This window comes from Podarcis muralis, chromosome 2 (assembly GCF_964188315.1).
Source record: "Podarcis muralis chromosome 2, rPodMur119.hap1.1, whole genome shotgun sequence".
NCBI classification, from domain to species: domain Eukaryota; kingdom Metazoa; phylum Chordata; class Lepidosauria; order Squamata; family Lacertidae; genus Podarcis; species Podarcis muralis.
This window is the reverse complement of record NC_135656.1, coordinates 8832689-8851611: the sequence shown is the minus strand read 5'-3', so window position 1 is coordinate 8851611 and position 18923 is coordinate 8832689. Positions and strand designations below refer to the sequence as shown.

General features: G+C 48.1%; 3 protein-coding genes across 7 annotated transcripts in view; 2 read left to right on the top strand and 1 right to left on the bottom strand.

Moving 5' to 3' along the window:
• The first annotated feature begins 712 nt into the window (after positions 1–712).
• Positions 713–4426, top strand: LOC114593043 (rho guanine nucleotide exchange factor 1-like). Of its 2 annotated transcripts, XM_077923846.1 has the most exons (5): positions 713–801; positions 955–1080; positions 2082–2245; positions 2942–3012; positions 3840–4426. In XM_077923846.1, the coding sequence occupies exons 1-3, from the start codon at positions 739–741 to the stop codon at positions 2151–2153; spliced, it is 261 nt and encodes an 86-aa protein (XP_077779972.1). In that variant the 5' UTR covers positions 713–738; the 3' UTR covers positions 2154–2245; positions 2942–3012; positions 3840–4426. The 2 variants fall into 2 exon arrangements, 1 of the variants encoding a protein (XP_077779972.1); XR_013391746.1 differs by lacking the exon at positions 2942–3012.
• Positions 4104–11484, bottom strand: LOC114593044 (uncharacterized). Of its 2 annotated transcripts, XM_077923845.1 has the most exons (4): positions 11237–11484; positions 5895–5974; positions 5634–5746; positions 4104–5172 (listed from the first exon to the last, which is right to left on the bottom strand). In XM_077923845.1, exons 1-4 carry the CDS (start codon positions 11397–11399, stop codon positions 5151–5153), a joined length of 378 nt encoding a protein of 125 aa, XP_077779971.1. In that variant the 5' UTR covers positions 11400–11484; the 3' UTR covers positions 4104–5150. The 2 variants fall into 2 exon arrangements, 1 of the variants encoding a protein (XP_077779971.1); XR_013391745.1 differs by having other exon boundaries at positions 5634–5974; positions 11205–11484.
• The window catches only part of AAAS (aladin WD repeat nucleoporin), a 30266-nt gene continuing 22288 nt past the window's right edge, over positions 10946–18923 (top strand). Inside the window, exons 1-6 of one of the 3 annotated variants that reach the window (XM_077923843.1) lie at positions 10946–11084; positions 14284–14410; positions 15297–15424; positions 16210–16322; positions 17056–17147; positions 17476–17522. In XM_077923843.1, the coding sequence (XP_077779969.1) occupies positions 14288–14410; positions 15297–15424; positions 16210–16322; positions 17056–17147; positions 17476–17522 (503 nt within the window). In that variant the 5' untranslated portion in view covers positions 10946–11084; positions 14284–14287. Of the gene's footprint in view, positions 11085–14283; positions 14411–15296; positions 15425–16209; positions 16323–16956; positions 17148–17475; positions 17523–18923 lie in introns of those variants that run through there. The other 2 variants (XM_077923842.1, XM_077923844.1) reach the window with 2 other exon arrangements.

Sequence of the window (18923 nt, the reverse complement as noted above, 5' to 3'; positions counted from 1 at the left end):
GCCAGGGCATCTGCCTATGAATCTTGAAGCAACCAACAGACTAAAACCCCTGGAAAGCTGCCACTGTGGAACAAGGTAGATTATATTAGATTAGGTGGACTATTGGTCTGAGTCTGTGCAAGGCAGTGTTTATATGCTCGTATTGCTAACTCAATACTGTGGAATTCGAGTCATTGTCATTCTATTGTGTTTTATTGTGGGTTGGGGGGAAAACATTTTGATTATCAATATTTTCCTATTTCAGGTGTACTTATTAAAATTTCAGTGAGCAGGATATTATCAGCAGATCCTGCAGGGCCCTGGTCTCATGAGGCAGAGCGTTCCACCAGGCCGGGGCCAGTGCTGAAAAGGCCCTGGCTCTGGTTGAAGCCAATCTAACTTCCTTAGGGCCTGGGACCACTAGGGTGTTGCTGTTTATGGACCTTGAGGCTCTCCGTGGGGCATACCGGGAGAGGTGGTCCCTTAGGTACGAGGATCCTAGACCTCTGCACCCGCTGGAGTTTCTGGGCCAGCTTCAATTTGAACCAATGCCTAAGCTGCTTTCCCAGGTAATGATCTCAGAGCATTAAGCGGGATGTAAATGACATAAATAAATGAGACACATTGTCTCTCCACCACTGAGCACTCAAGTGGCACTCAAAACAGAGCAGGCCATTTCTGTCCCCCTTCTGTCCCTGCCTCGCTCAACCTCACCTCCCATGTATCTTCCCTCCCCTCCCAGGCTCTCTGTTGGGGAAAATGAAGGATCTCCAGGAGAAAGAGCCGCTCATTGAGGAGATCTGGGACCTCCTGCTTTCCCAGGTAAGGATCCCAGAGCAGGGCGGAGAGGCTGGTGGCAACTGGGAGGGGACTGCCTGTGGGTCTCCAGTTGAGTTGGGCGCCTTGATTTCCTGATGCTCACCAGGCTTGTTGCCTCTCCCCTGCCCCCTTCTTTCTTTCCTTCCTAAACCCCAGTTTGACGTGGGTGCAAGCAAAGAGGACCGGCAGTCCGGCATCAAATTCAGCTTGCAGCAGGCCAGGGCCCTGCAGTTCCTGCGGACCAAGCAGCGGAAGGATGCTCACTTGCAACACTTCATCCAGGTAAGCTGCGTGAGAAGAAGAGTTTGAGCTCACAGAAGGGGCCTTCTCTGCTGGTTTGGCACTCTCCTGGGGGGCTATTTTCCCATTCTGGGGGAGGGGGCAGGAGGCCTGTCTGCTTCTCCCTGCTCTTCACTCCTTGGGCAAATGCCAGAGTGCAGAAGAACCAGCCAGATGATGTCAATTGGGGTCATTCCACGCCAGATCACCTGATTTTAATACTCAACCGTGCTCTCACAACTCAGATTTACTTCAAAAAAATTTTTGTGTGTAGATGCCTATGAGATATCCTTAAATTTATTTTTTAAAGATTTTTTTGGTCCAAAATTGGGCGCAGGAGTAATATTTTTTAAATTCTATTTTCACATGATTTAGGCTAATGCAATTTCTGTGTCAGTTTAGAAAAAAAACCTCCTGTTTCACTTATTTTTCAACCAATTGGGCTTATTTTGGTATCAAAATAAAGCTAATTTTGGTCTCTTTCAAAATAAGGCATTAAAAATGGCGTTAAGTGCCACAGAAAAGGGTTTTGAGACGTATTTTATTAAATAATCAATAAAGCTTATTTTTAAAATATAACAAGTTCATGGTTAGCCCATTCTACAAAAAAGTATGAGACATGTGTTAGTTGTGGTTTGCGTGCTATGGCTTGTTTTGTACCTACCAAGGTACAAAATGACTCAAATTCACTTTGAACGGTCGGTGACCCTTTTCTGTGGCTCTTGGGTGCTAAACTATTGTTGCACGCTACCGCAATCTCCAGGTGGCACAAGATTCCAAAGGGATCCAGGGGCTTTCCCTAGGTTTGGTTTCCTTGGAATGAGGGGCAGCCTCCTGTTCTGACAGCAGCCGCCCAGTTGCCCCAAAGGAGAAGCCCCTAAGCAGGCAGGAGCTGAGCAGCAAGGCTCACCCCACTCGCTTTGTTGCTTGTGATCCTGGAGGTGGCCGACTCTCTGCTGTCCAGAAACAAGTTGTCTGTCTGCTTCCTTCTCTGCCTCTCCCAGAAAATTGAGAGCTGCCCTGAATGCCACCACCACCAGCTAAAGGATTTCCTTCAGTCTGAGATGCAGACCTGACCAGCTACTCTCTGCTGCTGAATAACGCCATCCAGCACACTGATGGTCTCTCTGATGGTGATGTCCAGCCCTAACAAAAGGATCATATAAGCGTAAGATGTTTGCCTCTTATTCTCCCCCCCTCCCCTTCTCCCAGGGTGAATTACAACCATTCAAGCAGTTTAAAACAAGCTATAAACACAGAAATGAGATGTATTTTGGGAGGGACATACCTTAAGTGTCAAAAAGCAGGGTAGAGGTATGTGTGTCTTATAGATAGATGATAGATAGATAGATAGATAGATAGATAGATAGATAGATAGATAGATGATAGATAGATAGATAGATTATATATGAAATAAATGTGGGGTCACACTTTGGTTTCCTGCCTTTCCAACTGGCGAATCAAAGCCCCTCCTCTGGGGCTTTAAGAGAATCTCTCTGTCTCCCCTCCTCCTGCTTTTCCTGGCAGGTGGCTGCACCATCTGGAGAGGGTGCCAAAACCAGCAGGCAAACCATCATTCTGGCCTGCAGGATAGCCCCACCAGGTGCCATCTCCCAGAGGTTTCCTGGCCTGGGGTAGAATTTAAGCAGGTGTGCAATGGGTATTTGGGCCTGGAGAACAGGGCTGGGTGGTGGGCATCAGTTCCTCGCTCATTGGGGTTGCTTGGCCACCCAGGGAACTTCTGGGCCCCGTAGGAGGCAAGACTAGGAAACTTCCTGGGTAGCAGGCTCCCTGTGTGCAAAGAGCCTGGAAGCATCTCAAAGGCTGACCTTTTTTATACTGAGGGTTCCTTGTCTCTCAGCAGAGGTGGAGCGGCTAAGAATAAAGACCCAGAGAATTCCAAGGAAGATCCCAAGGAAGCTTGAGAGGCTGGAGGTGAGCAGTCGGGCGAGAGGGTGTCCTAGCAGGCCAAAGAAATGCAGGTGGGGGCAGACCCTTGCTATTCCAGTCCCATTTCCTCCTCTGAACACTTTCCAACATCTGCACATGGCCTCTGCTGTGGGAGGCAGGGCAATGAGTTGAATCTTGTGTCCAAACCCAGAGCCTGAGAAGATGCAATAGTGGAAGCTTTGTGTGTTTGTGTGAGTTGGAGGGGGAGGACCAAAATCAAAAGGATGAGAGACAGCGGGCATGTAGGGGCAGGGTCTCCAGCCTTGCCAGCCCCTCTTTGTCCACGCAGGCCAAGAAAACAAAATAGGTTTCCACTTTGAGCTCCATTGTCATACCCCTCAACCGCCCTTGCCACACACCCCACTGTTTCTCAGTTCTCGACCACCCCGTGCCCACCTGGAGTCACAGGCAAGGGAGAAGGAGCTGGTCCAAGCCTCAGAGGGCAACGTCTGCCCCTGGAGCAAGAAGCAGCTGGAGGAGAGAGCCGGAGGAGGGGTCTTTGAGAGACCCCTCAAAGCCCCCATATTGACGGCACGCTCCACTTAAGGGTCTTTGCCTGGCTGGACCACTTCCCTGAGCTGGGATAAGAGGCCACGTGGGCAGAGGAGGTGGGGTGGGTGACTTTTGGCCTGGCTGGACTATAGCCAACAGGGCAGAAGTGGGAGCTGCATCCATGGCTGCCTAACCTTTGGGCCTTGGCCCCTCCCACTGTCAGTAAGAAGTCCCCAGGAGGTTTCCCATGGGGGCAAGTGGCGGCTGCCCACATTCTCAGGGGTACCTAACCCCTCTCCATTGGACTCCCCCTTTTGCAGGAGATGGAGGAGAAGCAGTGGAGCGTTACACGGCCTGTGAATTGCTGCAAAAGAGGAACATCTAGCAAAAACCAGCTGTGTTGAAATGTCTTCTACAGCATCTTCTCATACGAGCACCAAAAAAACCGCCACCCTGTTCCGATAGCCACAGATGGCAAGTGCCTATTTTCCTCCTCAAAACTCTATGTTGCAGAAGGGAGTTATTGTGTTATTCAGTAGTTGATCTTATCCTCCTTGAAGATGACTCCATTTGTACGGCAGAAGTTCCTTCTTTGGAGCCAATATTTATTGGGGTCCGTCCCCCCAAATTTTTAACAAATCAGTGCCAAATTACATCAAATTTAAGACAAAAAAGTTAACTTCCGGCTCTAGTTCCTTGATGCATCCCTGTTTCCCCCCTGTTGCAGTTGATGTAATGTATTTATCTCTGACAATTTATTCCTCATCTTCAATTCCTTATCCAACAGCTGTTGGTTTATCAATTCCTGCTCATACGGTCAGGCAGAAGTTCCATTCAGGTCTCCTTGTCTAAGCTGGGCCCCTGAGCTCCCGGCACCACTGCTCAGGACTGCTGTGAGGATCCTTGTCTTTGCTTTTATTTACAATATTTTGTTCAAGCTGGCACCCATAGGTGCCATGTCCAGGGGGTCCTGGGGGCCCAGGCACCATAAAAATTTGCCCCCTGCCACCCACTCCGGTGACTGGGCCTGTGTCTCTACCATGTGTGTGTGTTTTGGCACGAGATGTCATTTCTTCCACATACCCACAGTCTTCTTCTTGCTGATGCGCAGCTGCAGAGGCCCCTCCTGGATTATGTGGTGCTCTGTGAGGTCAAGGTTTTGCACAGCAGGGGCAGAAAAAGGCAGCATTTCATGGAGGGGAAGAGCAGGACAAGGCCAGGGATTGGAGGGGAGGGCAAAGAGGAGACCTTACCAGGAAGGGCCTGGCCAGTGGGCGGCTGCTCTTGCGTAGGGATCGGGCATCCAGGCACTGTTGGTAGGCTTGCAGCCGTCGGTGGTTCTCTGCCTGCCTCAGCTCTGCCTGGTCGTCCTCAAGGATCTCCTTGCACTCATTGCTTGCCAGGCAAAGGCACTGGTGCTCCCAGCTCGCCCCTGAGCGAAGAAGGTGCAGAGCGAGAGGGTGATAGAGAGAGAGACACGGGCAAAGTTGGTTTCGTTTTAGTTTGAAACCCAAAGCAGCTCCCAGAGCAAACCATTAGTGTGCTGGATGGTGTTATCCAGCAGCAGAGAGTAGCTGGCCAGGTGCCGCACCTCACAATCCAGGAAATTGGTCAGCTGGCGGTGGTGGCGTTCAGGGAGCTGCTCTTGATGTCCTGGGAGAGGCAGAGAAGGAAGCAGACAGACAACATGTTTCTGGACAGCAGAGAGTCAGCCACCTCCAGGATCACAAGCAACAAAGCAAGTGGGGTGAGGCTTGCTGCTCAGCTCCTGCCTGCTTAGGGGCTTCTCCTTCGGGGCAACTGGGCGGCTGCTGTCAGAACAGGAGGCTGCCCCTCATTCCAAGGAAACCAAACCTAGAGAAAGCCCCCGGACCCCCTGGAATCTCGCACCACCTGGAGATTTGGGTGCCGTGCAACTAGAGTATGTCACCTAATCTACACCACCTAGCTGGTTCTCATGCACTCTGGCATTTGCCCAGGGAGTGAGCAGCAGGGAGAAGAGGACAGGCTGCCTGCCCGCCCCCCCCCCCCCATGGGAAAAGAGAGACAGTGCCAAGCCAGCAGCCGAGAAGGCCCCTTCCCTGAGCTCAGCCCCCTCTTCTCACACAGCTTACCTGGATGACACACCCCTCTGCTGCTTCGATTGAAGGAACTCCAGGGCCCTGGCCTGCTGCAAGCTGCATTTGGTAATGGCCTGCTGGAGCTCCTCGCTTGCAGCCACCCCAAACTGGGGGGAAGGAAGGAAGGGGGCAGGGGAGAGAGAGGAAACATGCCTGGTGAGCATCAGGAAATCAAGGGCCCAAGGATACTGAAGACCCACAGGCAGCCCCCTCCCAGTTGCAGCCAGCCTCTCCGCCCTGCTCTGGGATCCTTACCTGGGAAAGCAGGAGGTCCCAGATCTCCTCAATGAGGGGCCCTTTCTCCTGGAGATCCTTCATTTTCCCCAACAGAGAACCTGGGAGGGAAGAGACATGGGAGGGGAGGTTGAGCAAGGGAACTGGGAATGGGGGAATAAGGAATAACCCCTGCAGGGAGAGGAGGGGGACGGAGATCATCCTGTTTTGTTTTTAGTGTCACTTTGTCAGTGGTGGAGAGATAATATGTCTCATGTATGACATAACTAAGTAAAAACTAAATTTGGATCTACAATGTAATAGAAAATGTGAATGTATAAATACAGTACAGTGGTACCACAGGTTAAGTACTTAATTTGTTCTGGAGGTCCTTTCTTAACCTGAAACTGTTCTAAACTGAAGCACCACTTTAGCTAATGGGGCCTCCCGCTGCCACCACTCTGCCAGAATACGATTTCTGTTCTCATCCTGAAGCAAAGTTTTTAACCTGAGGCACTATTTCTGGGTTAGCGGAGTCTGTAACCTGAAGCGTATGTAACCTGAAGCATATGTAACCTGAGGTACCACTGTATTAAAAAAATCCAAGAGAATGCAATAGAAAATAAACAAGCCTTCAGGACCTTTTCAAAAGACCTGCAGTGACGTAGTCCTCTTGGCAGAGCTTTCCACAAATGCCCAAAGACATACCCTCCAACATTTCTCCGATGGAAATAGGGATGTCCCATTCCATAATGATAATGACCACAGTGTTACCTCGGGTTACATACGCTTCAGGTTACATACGCTTCAGGTTACAGACTCCGCTAACCCAGAAATAGTACCTCGGGTTAAGAACTTTGCCTCAGGATGAGAACAGAAATCGTGCTCCGGTGGCGCAGCAGGAGGCCCCATTAGCTAAAGTGGTCTTCAGGTTAAGAACAGTTTCAGGTTAAGAACAAACCTCCGGAACGAATTAAGTACTTAACCCGAGGTACCACTGTACAGTCATACCTCGGGATGAATATGCTTCAGGATAACCATTTTCGGGTTGCGCTCTGCGGCGACCCGGAAGTAACGGAGCGTGTTACTTCCAGGTTTTGCCACGTGCGCATGCACAGACCGTCAAAATGACGTCATGCGCATGCACAGAAGCGCCAAAATGTGACCCGCACATGAGCAGACACAGTTTACGTTCGCTTCGGGATGTGAACGGGGCTCTGGAACGGATCCCGTTCGCATCCCTAGGTACCACTGTATAGGAAATATGAAATTCTATGTAAATATTATGTATATGCACTGGAACATCAATAAATGGTCCATGAAAAAAAAAATGTGTGCCCAGGCCCCCCTGGACTTAGCACCTATGGGCGCCAACCTGAACAAAATATTGTAAATAAAAGCCGTCCGTGGCTGCAGCCGGCCCCAACAGATGACTCCCGTGAGCAGGAATTGACAAAGAGATTGGCAAATAGATTGAAAATTTTAATCTTAAAATTTGGATTGAAGATTAAAGAAATGGAACATTTTATTTTAATGTTTACAGAGTTTTTCATTCATAAAAGAGAGTTTATAGGCCTTAATTAATAATGTTGTTATTTGGTGGGTGGGGGATGGGTTGTTTATTTTTTGTTCATGTTGTCATGTATTTACTGCTTTTATATTGCATTTTTATGTTGTCAGCACCCTGAGTTCTGTGGATTAAGGGCAATGTACACTTTTAATAAATACATTTAATGATAATAACTTCCACAAGGTGGTGTCTCTGCTGTTTGATGGATGAGGTGCCGACAAGCTATTCTGCAAAGGTTTTGCAGAGCCTAGCCTGCTACTTGCACAGTTTTTCCTAGAGAGGCCAGCTGTTCCTAAGGGGATTTTAAATTTAAAGGGCAACTCGCATTTTTCCGCAGCGCTTTCTTTCGGGGTATGGGACTGTATTCATGATTCTGTATACTTGTAGGCATGCACTTAGCCACACGCATTATATTCATGACCAAAGGATGACACAGCCCTCCAGAAAGGGTTAATGCATGCCTGTCTTTAATTATTCTATGGCTTGGATTGCTGTGAACAGCTTCCATGAATGTGTGTGTGTATGAGACAAAGCAGTATAGAAATAATTTTATGAATGAATGAATGAATGAAGAAAGGAAGGAAGGAAGTGTCACTCTCTTTTTCTTTCCATTTCAGCCCAGAGGCTGCCAGGAAGACCCTTAGGGCATGCAGCTCCTCCTAACTCCCTCCCCTTCCCAGGTCCCCCCATGAGGGAAGGGGGCAGTTAACACCACAGCCCCACCCAGGGGAGAAGGGGGCAGCTTCCACCAGGAACACACACCCCCAAGAGAAGGAGCGGTCCTCTTACGGCAAGTGCCGCTATCAGAGAAAACCTAGAAAAAATGGTATATAGGTGGTACCTAACACCAGAAAAATTAAACAGAATGTATAAGACTGGCAATAAGGCATGCTGGAGATGCAAAACAAAAGAAGGAAATTTTATACATATGTGGTGGACATGTGATGAAACGAAAAAATTTTGGAATCAGATATATGATGAACAAAAAAAAATGTTCAAATACACATTCCCCAAAAAGCCAGAGGCCTTCTTGCTAGGAATGGTAGGAAAAGAAATTCGAGAAACAGATAAAACCCTATTTCAATACTCAACAGCAGCGGCAAGAATGTTAATCGCCCAAAATTGGAAAAATGCAAATTTACCAACAGTAAAAGATTGGCAACTAAAATTATATGGCTTCTTAGAATTGGCAAAGATGACACAAAGAATCAGAAATCAAAAAAATGCAAAGTTAAATGAGGAATGGAAAAAATTTTCGGTCTATATGGAAAGCAATTTTAAAAACGTAACAACTATAGCAGGCGTAATATAAAACTTCCGACATACAAACGAAACTAAAAATTAACACCAGCAGTGACACGCAACGTGAAAAATACAACTCGAAACCAGTGGGGAAGGAAGTCGATTTTATTTAGTAATTTAGCTTTATGTTCTTGTCTTTTCTTTTTCTTTTACATTTTTGTGCTTTTTTCTCTATTTTTCTTTATTTTTTATTGCTTTTTGTGTTTTTTCTTGTCGGGTTTTTCCTTTTTTCTTTTTAATCCTTGTTTGTTATTGTTGGTGTATGAATAATGAAACCTAATAAAAAGAATTAAAAAAAAAAAAAAAAGAGAAGGAGCGGTCCTCATGTCATCCCAATAGAAAGGGCAGCCCCAAACCCTCCTTACACCAAGAGATGGAGCAGCCTGCTGCCCAGTCCCCACAGCCCAAGATAGGGGCAGCGCCCACCCTTTCTGCAAAAGATGGGGCCACCCCATTCCACCATCCCAAACTCCCCTTATCCCAAGCATCCCAGCAGGTCTGTGAGCTCTTAGAACAGTGAAATATACTCAGAGTTGAGAGTGGATTTCATGCTCTTTATTCAGCTCATAGTGGGAGGAGGAATGAAAGTTCCCCCCAAAGTATCTGCTTCATATACATTATTTACAATGGGCTGCACGTGATTGGCTAATTCCGGAATTCTCCTGTAGGCCAATCAGGTTGTAGATTCACTTCCATCTAGAGCTGGATTGGGTGGCTCCTGCAGACCAATCATACTGCTGCATTGTTCTAGGACCAATCAGACTGCTGCATTTTGGATCCTATTGTTCTAGGACCAATCAAACTGCTGCAATTTGGATACCATTCAACTCAGTACATAACAAACAGGATGCTGCGATTCCTAAGACGCAGCACGGGTTTCTCAAAGACAAGTCACGCCAGACAAATCTCATTTCTTTTCCTGATGGAGTTACAAGCTTGGTGGATCAGGGGAATGCTGTGGGCATAGTGTATCTTGATTTCAGTTCTGTCTTAGTTCCTCCCTGGCACGGCCTTGAGTACTGAGGAGCATTCCTGCACATTAACTTCAGACAGGTGAAGCTTTCCCCACCATTTATATCCCTGGCAGGAAAAGCTTCATCAGTTCTAAATTTCCATACTCCAAGAGCAGGGCCTCTAGAAAAGATTATCTCGTTGCCGCAAAAGAACTGCAACCTCTCTGGGACATTTATCACATTTTACGGGTGGCTTTACAAGAGTGTTTCCCAAGCATATGGGCCCCTGGCCACCCCCAAGATATTCCGAGGGGGCCACAAGTGAAAATCACATAAATGGAGACCCACGGCATGGGACTATAGCATCACAGGAGGAAGTGAGAAGTGAAGAAAACGGAAGTGACTGACAAAAGAAAACAGAAAAGAAAATGATATAGAATGAAATGAAAAGGGTGTTTAAAATAACCTTTTCTTTGGGGAATTATAGGGACCTAAAACATAAAGAAACTTATTCATGTATGCTACTACAGCAGCAAGAACGTTACTTGCCCCCAAATGGAAAGAAGCAGAAGTCCCAGCGAAGGAAGAATGGATACAAAAACTTATGGAGTATGCAGAAATGGCGAACCTTACCAGAAAAATAAGAAATCAAGATAACAATTTTTAAATAAAAGAATGGAAATGGTTTGTTGAACATTTACAGATAAATTATAAACAGATAAAAACATTGGCAGGATTATTGTAATAACCTGCAGTTTTATAAGAGTGTATATTTAAAGATGAATAAATGAGCAAATTAAGAATTTGAATATGCAGAAGATATTAAAAATAAATTTAAGGAACTGTAGAAGGAGGGGGAAGGAAGTCAAGTTTTGAAACGTCAAAATGATTGCAAAATGAGTGAAACGCATAAAATTAGTGAAATGTATAAACTTGAAAAGTACAAAATAAAAATACAGAAAAAAGGAAACAGAAAAACAGATGGGGGAGGGAATACTGGCTATGCCCATGCATGCAAGTCTTACTGCAAAAGGAGGTATGTTGCAGATCACGGCACCACATCGCCTTGGCTGGGAGACTGGCCCTTGAATTCAATAGTATCAGCCTACAACCCGCCTGCCTCTTGCTGTGTTGCAACCGGGCGTCGGACCCTTTAAGAAAGCACCGCGTGCCGGACTGCGGGAGGAGAAGCGTGCTGCGCTACCCGCCAGAGCCAGTAGGTGGCGGGCCGCGAGCTCAGCCATATGGAACACACCGCTCTCCCCTCCTCGACTGCGGCTGCGCGAGGCGGTTCGCTTGCCGGGCTCTTGTGGCGCCTCGCGGCTCCCGTCGCCGCTGCCCGAACGGCGCCCGGGAAAAGCCAAAGTCGGCTGTGAGGCGTTTGCGTCGAAAGCGGCGGGCCTGAGGGTGAGTGAGGGCCGCTTCCGAGGCGGGCGGTGGGTGGGCAGGCCTATTAACCCCCTATTAATCGAGGAATGGGGCTTTTAAGCGATGAGTTGCCAGCCCCGGGGTCAGGCAAACCCTCACCTGTTGAATTTCCGCCTGCTCCTCCTCCTCACCTGTGGAAGTGCAGGCGTCGCCGCTGCCCTCTCTTTCACCAGGCCGCCCTGCCTCCGCAGCGCAGGGCCTCGGCATCCCAGGGTCATAGAGTCGGAAGGGACCCTGAGGGTCGTCTAGTCCAGCCCCCCCTCCCCGCACTGCAGGAATATATAGCTGCCCCATACTGGGGTCGCACCTGCCCCCTTGGCGTTATCAGCACCACGCTCTGGCCAACAGGAGCAGCTTGCTATTTCTTCCCGCTGCTTTTATTGCATTTTGTACATGGCATTGTGACGTGGATGGGAGGCAGCCAATACAGTGGCACCTCGGGTCACAGACGCTTCAGGTTACAGACTCCGCTAACCCAGAAATAGTACCTCGGGTTAAGAACTTTGCTTCAGGGTGAGAACAGAAATTGTGCGGCGGCAGCGGGAGGCCCCATTAGCTAAAGTGGTGCTTCAGGTTAAGAACAGTCTCAGGTTAAGAACGGACCTCCGGAACAAATTAAGTTCTTAACCCAAGGTACCACTGTACAGTACGCTTCAGGTTACATACACTTCAGGTTACATACGCTTCAGGTTACAGACTCTGCTTACATAGTGCTTCAGGTTAAGAACTTTGCTTCAGGATGAGAACAGAAATCACGCTCCGGCGGTGTGGCGGCAGCAGGAGGCCCCATTAGCTAAAGTGGTGCTGCAGGTTAAGAACAGTTTCAGGTTAAGTACGGATCTTCAGAACGAATTAAGTACTTAACCCGAGGTACCACTGTACATAATAATGCTTCCCAGGCTACCAAGCATCATTTTTAAAATCCTGGACTAAATCCTGTGTTAAAGTTGACAGCTTTCTGTGCCGCAACAAGCGAACTGAACCCTGAAAGTCAAGTTTTAACTCGCTCTTTCTTTACTTCGCCAAAAATAGGAAGCCGTATCTTTGGATAGTGTAAAAAAATTAAAGAAGTTCTGGAATAAGGATATCGTCGTCGTCATTTGTTAAATTTGTTAGTTACTTTATCTTGCTCAGGGCAACCCAAAGCGACTTAACAACCAAACAAGGGCGACCGAGATGATCCAATGGTCTAGAAACCAAGCCTTATGAGGAATGGTTGAGGGAGCTGGGTATGTTTAGCGTGGAAAAGAGGAGACTCAGAGGAGATGTGGTGGTTGCTGGCATCCATCTGTCTGAAGTGACAGTGGAGGAGCGTGCTTTGGGGGGTTAAAGTCAAACTGTTGGAGAGTCACAGCGCCTGCTGTAGAGACCAATACAGGAGAGACATGTTTTGTTGCAGATGGAGGTGTCCAGTTTCACTGTTGCAGGCGCACCATGGCGTTTTCTCTCTCCACACTCCTCCCAGTGTTCATATGGTAAAAAAGGTAAAGGGACCCCTGACCATTAGGTCCAGTCATGACTGACTCTGGGGTTGCGGTGCTCATCCCGCTTTATTGGCCGAGGGAGCCGGCGTACAGCTTCCGGGTCATGTGGCCAGCATGACTAAGCCGCTTCTGGCAAACCAGAGCAGCACATGGAAATGCCGTTTACCTTCCCGCTGGAGCGGTACCTATTTATCTACTTGCACTTTGATGTGCTTTCGAACTGCTAGGTTGGCAGGAGCTGGGACCAAACAACGGGAGCTCACCCCATCACAGGGATTTGAACCGCCGACCTTCTGATCGGCAAGTCCTAGGCTCTGTGGTTTAACCCACAGCGCCACCCGCGTTCCTCAGTTCATATGGTAGCTTTCTTCAGATATCTAAAAATCTGCCATATGGAGGATGGAGAAAGCTTGTTTTCTGCTTCTCCAGAGGGTAGGACCAGAAACAATGGAGTCAAGTTAACAGGAATGGAGATTCCAACTACTGTAGACAAAAGAAAAAGCTTTCTGACAGCAAGAACTGTTTGACAATGAAACAGGCTCCCACGAGAGGTGGTGTACTCTCCTTCCTTGGAGGTTTCAAAGCAGAAGTTGGGGGGCGTGTGTCATGGATGCTTTTGCTGAGATTCCTGCATTGCAGGGATTGGTCTAGATGGCCTTAAGATGGTCCGTTCCAACTCTACAATTCTATAATTTATGAAATGGACCAACAAGGGGGACGGGAAACAACCCACTCCACGCAGACACATTAAAGCCAAGAGGAAAAAGAAATGCAGTAAAAACACGCTACCCACTTCTAAACAGCCACAGATAGTTGAAGGCCACATTCCTGGTTATAGAGGAACATTCTTGCATGTTTTAGAAGCATGTTCCCCCCAGCTTTTAGTATGTTACTGGTGACAAAATCCTCTGGTTGAACTTTTCATTTCAAAATATATATACACGGAATCAGGCCTATGCCATAGTGTTCTGGGGGCTACTCACCTGGTGACATTGCCCCTGCATTTCAGACGCTTGCTATTTACAATTTCCCTTATTTAACAAAAGTGGGCGGTGCCCCTCCAGACTTTTTCTGCAACATGTATTTGACAAAACAATAGTGCGTTAATGTTTTTTGTTGAATCTCTCTTTAACGCCACCTGAGAACACTTAGAACCCGATCCTGTACATATTTGGTTGGAAATAAGTAACACTTTATACAGGGAAATGACCCACAATTGTGAGTCATAAGCATTTTATCTCTTTCTTTCTTATACTGCACATGCCCAATCCAGGAGCTGTAGCACTGGCTAGATCACTGGTGATAGCACCAGTTCAGCAGGAGGAGTCTGGATTCATTCTGCCCTTTCCCACAAAACATATACACTAGTCAATGTTATTATGTTCTCCCTACAAAGACATGCAGAACACACTGGTTGGGTTGGTTGGACTTGTTAGGATACCTCCTAATGAGCACATATATCTTCTAAGACATCTCAATTCCTAGAAGAATCTGAAAATGACTCCCCCTCAAAAATGAAAGACCTGAAGTACTTTTGAAGTGGTGTTTCTTCCAAGCTGCCTGGAAATTCAGTAAACATATAGTCCAAATCATACTGATTACTAGAAAAATATGAAAATGGTACATTTGATGGCACTGAACAAGCAAAATCTTTTCTCTCCCTGCAACGTGTGGCTTTTTGTCTGGATTCCCAGGAGGATGTGTTCCCTAGCGCTCTTCCCACCCCCTCCGCCTCCGGGAGACATCACACTTTATGAATTTAATAATGCCCTGGTTTCTGGCCGCAGCTTTGAGAAGCTTCCACTTTCTTTCCAAGGACAGGTAAGCAACAGTTTTCAGTCACAGGAAGAAACTAATGTTAGGTAGCGATGAGAGAATAGATGTTCTAGCTTGTACTTGAGTCATTTTGGCTGTCAAAAGGCTTCCATAACTACTAATTGAACATGCTGTTTGTCACATAAATGTGCAGCCAGAAAAGGAGCAGTCAGCCAGAGAAAATTATTGAAAAGAATACTGGTGGGCATATTTAGTAAACAAATATAGGCAACTCCCTATTTACGCAGGGGTTACGTTCCAGGTCATGGCATGTGTCAGTGGAGTGTGTGTAAGCCTCTTCCGCCCTCTTCTGGTGCTGAACATGGTAAATGGATCCGTGGTTATGCATAGATCAAACATGCACAAAATGGGAGTTGCCTGTATCATGTACTGTATCATTACGGTCGACTGGTTGGACATCACTGATGTACGAGATACTTAAGTTATGTTCCACACCTGAATTCTGTGACCTATATATCTTATGCAGATTTGCACATTTATTTTCACAATTCATTCTACTTCTACTAGTCATAAAGAAGGGCAAAGTTTTATGCAGCGCACAAAGCTTTACACCTTTAATAAGAAAAGTCCTATGTAGACCCAGTTTCTGGCTATTTTTATTTCACTATGTGTTGCCTGCACATTTTCCAGTGCTTCAATCAGCTGGAAGGACTAGAAACATGCCCCTCTTCTTCCAAAAAGTGCGAGATTTTACCTATTCTGAATTTTGTACCCATGAATTCCAGTTCCTGCATCTGTGGACTGCAGTGTAAAACAAAACTTTTGCTTTGGTTGATTCTCTTTCCTAGTTTTGTTTGTTTGTTCAAGCATCCCCCCCCCCCCCCGCCCAGGCCTTTTCACTTACTATTGATTGTCTCGGTTGGCTGTACAGCTAGAAGACTTGCCTGTCCTGAGCATCCCCAAAGAAACTCTGAAAGCTCACAGTCGACAGGAACACAGCACTAAACCTGCCTTCATCCATCACCGTGAGTCACTATGGAAGAGGTGCATCAACGCCTGGTGAGTATGGGCCAAATTTGATCTGACCTGGCTGTTAAAACATTGATCTGCCCCAGTCACATAGTAAAAGGGATGAGTTGGGAAGGCTGGGAAGGGGGGAAGAACCCATTCTTAACAGCAGATGGGGCACAGAGGGGAAGAATGCAAATTCCTCCTTCCTTCTGCTCACTGATTGCCTCCCCACACCCCACCATGCAAAGCTTTCTCACTTAGGCAAGTACTATGCGACACAGGTGGCGCTGTGGGTTAAACCACAGAGCCTAGGACTTGCTGATCAGAAGGTCGGCGGTTCGAATCCCCGCGACGGGGTGAGCTCCCGTTGCTCGGTCCCTGCTCCTGCCAATCTAGCAGTTCGAAAGCACGTCAAAGTGCAAGTAGATAAATAGGTACCTCTCCGTCGGGAAGGTAAACGGCATTTCCATGCGCTGCTCTGGTTCGCCAGAAGCGGAAGATGTACTCCGGCTCCCTCGGCCAGTAAAGCGAGATGAGCGCCGCAACCCCAGAGTCGGCCACGACTGGACCTAATGGTCAGGGGTCCCTTTACCGTTACCTATTCTGCTATCAGAGCACCACTTAGGAGAAAGCACCTTTGAGGAGCAAGGTCAGACTATAGGGAGATAACTGATCCCTGGGAGGAAAGTTTTGCACACCTTACATGCACCTCCCTTTTGCTATTAAATAGCATATTTGCCCATTAATAGCTTGCACAATGAAAGTAACATTTGCACAGCGCTGCCTCCCCCCCGTTGAAGTGCAGGAGATTTCACAAAATGCTCTGCCCCTAGGCGTGACGTTGGAATCGCTGGAGTTCTTGAAGAGCTTGCGTATGCAGAGGAGGATGGTGACTTGGACCAGGAGATGGATGAGCTGCCTTGGACAGATTCTGCAAAGGAGCTAGGTAGCTTTCAATACAGTTGTACATATTGGACCCATTACCTACTTTAAACCAGGTACAGTGGTGCCCCGCAAGACGAACGCCTCGCAAGACTGAAAACCCGCTAGACGAAAGGGTTTTCCGTTTTGGAGGCGCTTCGCAAAACGAATTTCCCTATGGGGTTGCTTCGCAAGACGAAAAAATCTTGCGAGTCCCTGCGGGTTTTTTTCGCTCCCCCCCCCCCTTTTCCTAAGGCGCTAAGCCGCTTATCAGCTGTTCTGCTGATAAGCCGCTTAACAGCTGATCGCGAAAAGCCGCTAGACCGCTGTAGCGCTAATCCGCTAAGCTGTCAATGGGCTTGCTTCGCAAGATGAAAAAACCGCTAGACGAAGAGAATCGCGGAACGGATTCTTTTCGTCTTGCGAGGCACCACTGTACAAGGGACTGTACAAGGGACTTGAGGCCTCCAGATTTTATTGGACTCCAACTCCCATCAACCTCGAACCTTGGCCATTCTGACTGGGGTTGATGGATGCTGTGATGCAACACAGAGGGAGGACCACAGGCTCCCATCCCTGCTTTAAACTCACTGCAAAGATGCTTCGATGTCACACTGTCTTTTTCCCCCGGCTTCTTTTAATCCCCCCACCCCATACAGGAATAAGACCCATTGTTTGCCAAATCCTTTCTTGAGGCTCCACACTGCTTTGACAAATGGCTCAGATTTCTTCCATCATCTCCTTCCTTGCCTTTGCAGCTCTCCGATGGATGAAGGCAGGATCCCGCTACACATTAGCACTCTGCTGTTGGGCCTCCTCTCTCCATGGCTCCTTCTTTCCCCATTTGTCGGTGAGGCTCATGCAAAGTAGGCCTGAGCAGGACCAAAGAACATTGGCAGTTGGTGGATAATGTAATGGTCCACACTGGGAGCAGGGCTGTGGGGGAGGGGAGGGAGGACGGCCATGGCAACTGAACATTAGTTGGATGGTTTCCCATCCCCCTTTTTTCTAGAAGGAATATTGTTCCCCACCCCATTCACATGTTGGCCACCCACCAGTTCCCTTGAAACTGTGTTCAACATGTAGCTTGCTTCAGATCCAGATTTAAAGCTGGGTCACATCATGAGCGGCTGCTGTTAGAAGTACTAAATTTTTCTGTCTTATCATTTCCTCCAAAGCTGCAAAGTGAAGACATGATAGCACAGTTCTCCCAGGCTGTGGATTGGTAAGTTATCTCCCCACCCGTGTGTGTGTGTGTGTGCATGTATGTGTACACTTCTTGGCATGCATGTACGGTTTTGAGCAGTTTCCTATCTACTTAGGTGCTAGGCAGGGGACAGCAATTTTTCGCTGGCTTAGACTGTCCAAAAAACCAGTTGCCATCAGGGCAAGGATTGCCCCATACCTTATGCTACATCTCGAATTCAGTTCTAGAGGGGAATCGCCTTTCAGCTCTAAGTTTAAAGCTGTGGGGGTACAGAAAACAAGCCCCCCTCCAACAGCTCAGAGGCTTGCTCTGCCCCTGTACAGAAGGGGCACTGGGAGCATCCCTCGGCTGTAAAGGCAAGCTCCCTTCTCTAGCTTGGAGCTAAAGAGGAGAGTTGGAGATGGCTCAGCTTCCTTTGCCTCTTCCCCCCAAGCTCCAAGTACCCAGTGGGTGTAGAGGAAAGCTCTGCTTCATCTTCGATCTGAAGCAAGGAGGCAGTGGTACATTTGTTTACATCTTCCTGTACCTCCTGGTGAGATTGAACCTTGGATCTAGGCACTAAAACTGTGCGGTATAGGTATGAATGGCTTATTCCCAAGCGGTCCCTGCGGGATGATCTGCACCCATATAAACATGCATTGGCCTTTCCCCCACTCTTATATTCACTAGATTGATGAACCTGGAATAACTACCACTCATTGGTTCTTCATTTATAATTACCGTATTTTTTGCCCTATAGGACGCACTTTCCCCCCTCCAAAAATGAAGGGGAAATGTGTGTGCGTCCTATGGGGCGAATGCAGGCTTTCGCTGAAGCCTGGAGAGCGAGAGGGGTCGGTGCGCACTGACCCCTCTTGCTTTCCAGGCTTCAGGAAGCTCTGCGCAACCCTCGGGAGACCGGCGTGAAGGCGCAGCTCTCTGCAAGCCTGGGGAGACTGGCGCGACTTTCCGCCGGGCTCCCTAGGCTTGCGGATAGCAGGCTGTTCTCGGGGCTGGGGTCGGGGGAAGCTTCGCGCCGGGCTCCCAGGGGCTGCGCAGAGCTGCCTGCATTCCGAAGCCTGGGGCGCGCTGAAGAGCGTGCCCGGGCTTGGCGCAGCTCTCTGCAAGCCTGGGGAGACTGGCGCGACTTCCCGCTGGGCTCCCTAGGCTTGCGGATAGCAGGCTGTTCTCGGGGCTGGGGTTGGGGGAAGCTCGGGCTTCCCCCGTGCCAGCCCCGCGCCTGGGGGGAAATAATTTTTTTTCCCTTTATTTCCCTCCCCCCCCAAAAAACCTAGGTGCGTCCTATGGGGCGGTGCGAAAAATACGGTACTAGCACAAACAAATACCCTCACTTCACCTGCATTTATGCAATGAAATATTGGTGATGGAGGAGCTCCTCCTATAAACCAGTACTCAGCCATCCTGCTTATGTATACAAGA

Coding starts and splice junctions, on each gene's coding strand:
- LOC114593043 (XM_077923846.1), top strand. CDS start 739: ATGAAGGATCTCCAGGAGAAAGAGCCGCTCATTGAGGAGATCTGGGAC. Junction 802..954: donor GGGACCTCCTGCTTTCCCAG/GTAAGGATCCCA, acceptor CCTAAACCCCAG/TTTGACGTGGGTGCAAGCAA. Junction 1,081..2,081: donor ACTTGCAACACTTCATCCAG/GTAAGCTGCGTG, acceptor TGCCTCTCCCAG/AAAATTGAGAGCTGCCCTGA.
- LOC114593044 (XM_077923845.1), bottom strand. CDS start 11,399: ATGGGGCAGCTATATATTCCTGCAGTGCGGGGAGGGGGGGCTGGACTA. Junction 5,975..11,236: donor CGACGCCTGCACTTCCACAG/GTGAGGAGGAGG, acceptor CTTCCCTCCCAG/GTTCTCTGTTGGGGAAAATG. Junction 5,173..5,633: donor CAGAGGGGTGTGTCATCCAG/GTAAGCTGTGTG, acceptor TGCCTCTCCCAG/GACATCAAGAGCAGCTCCCT.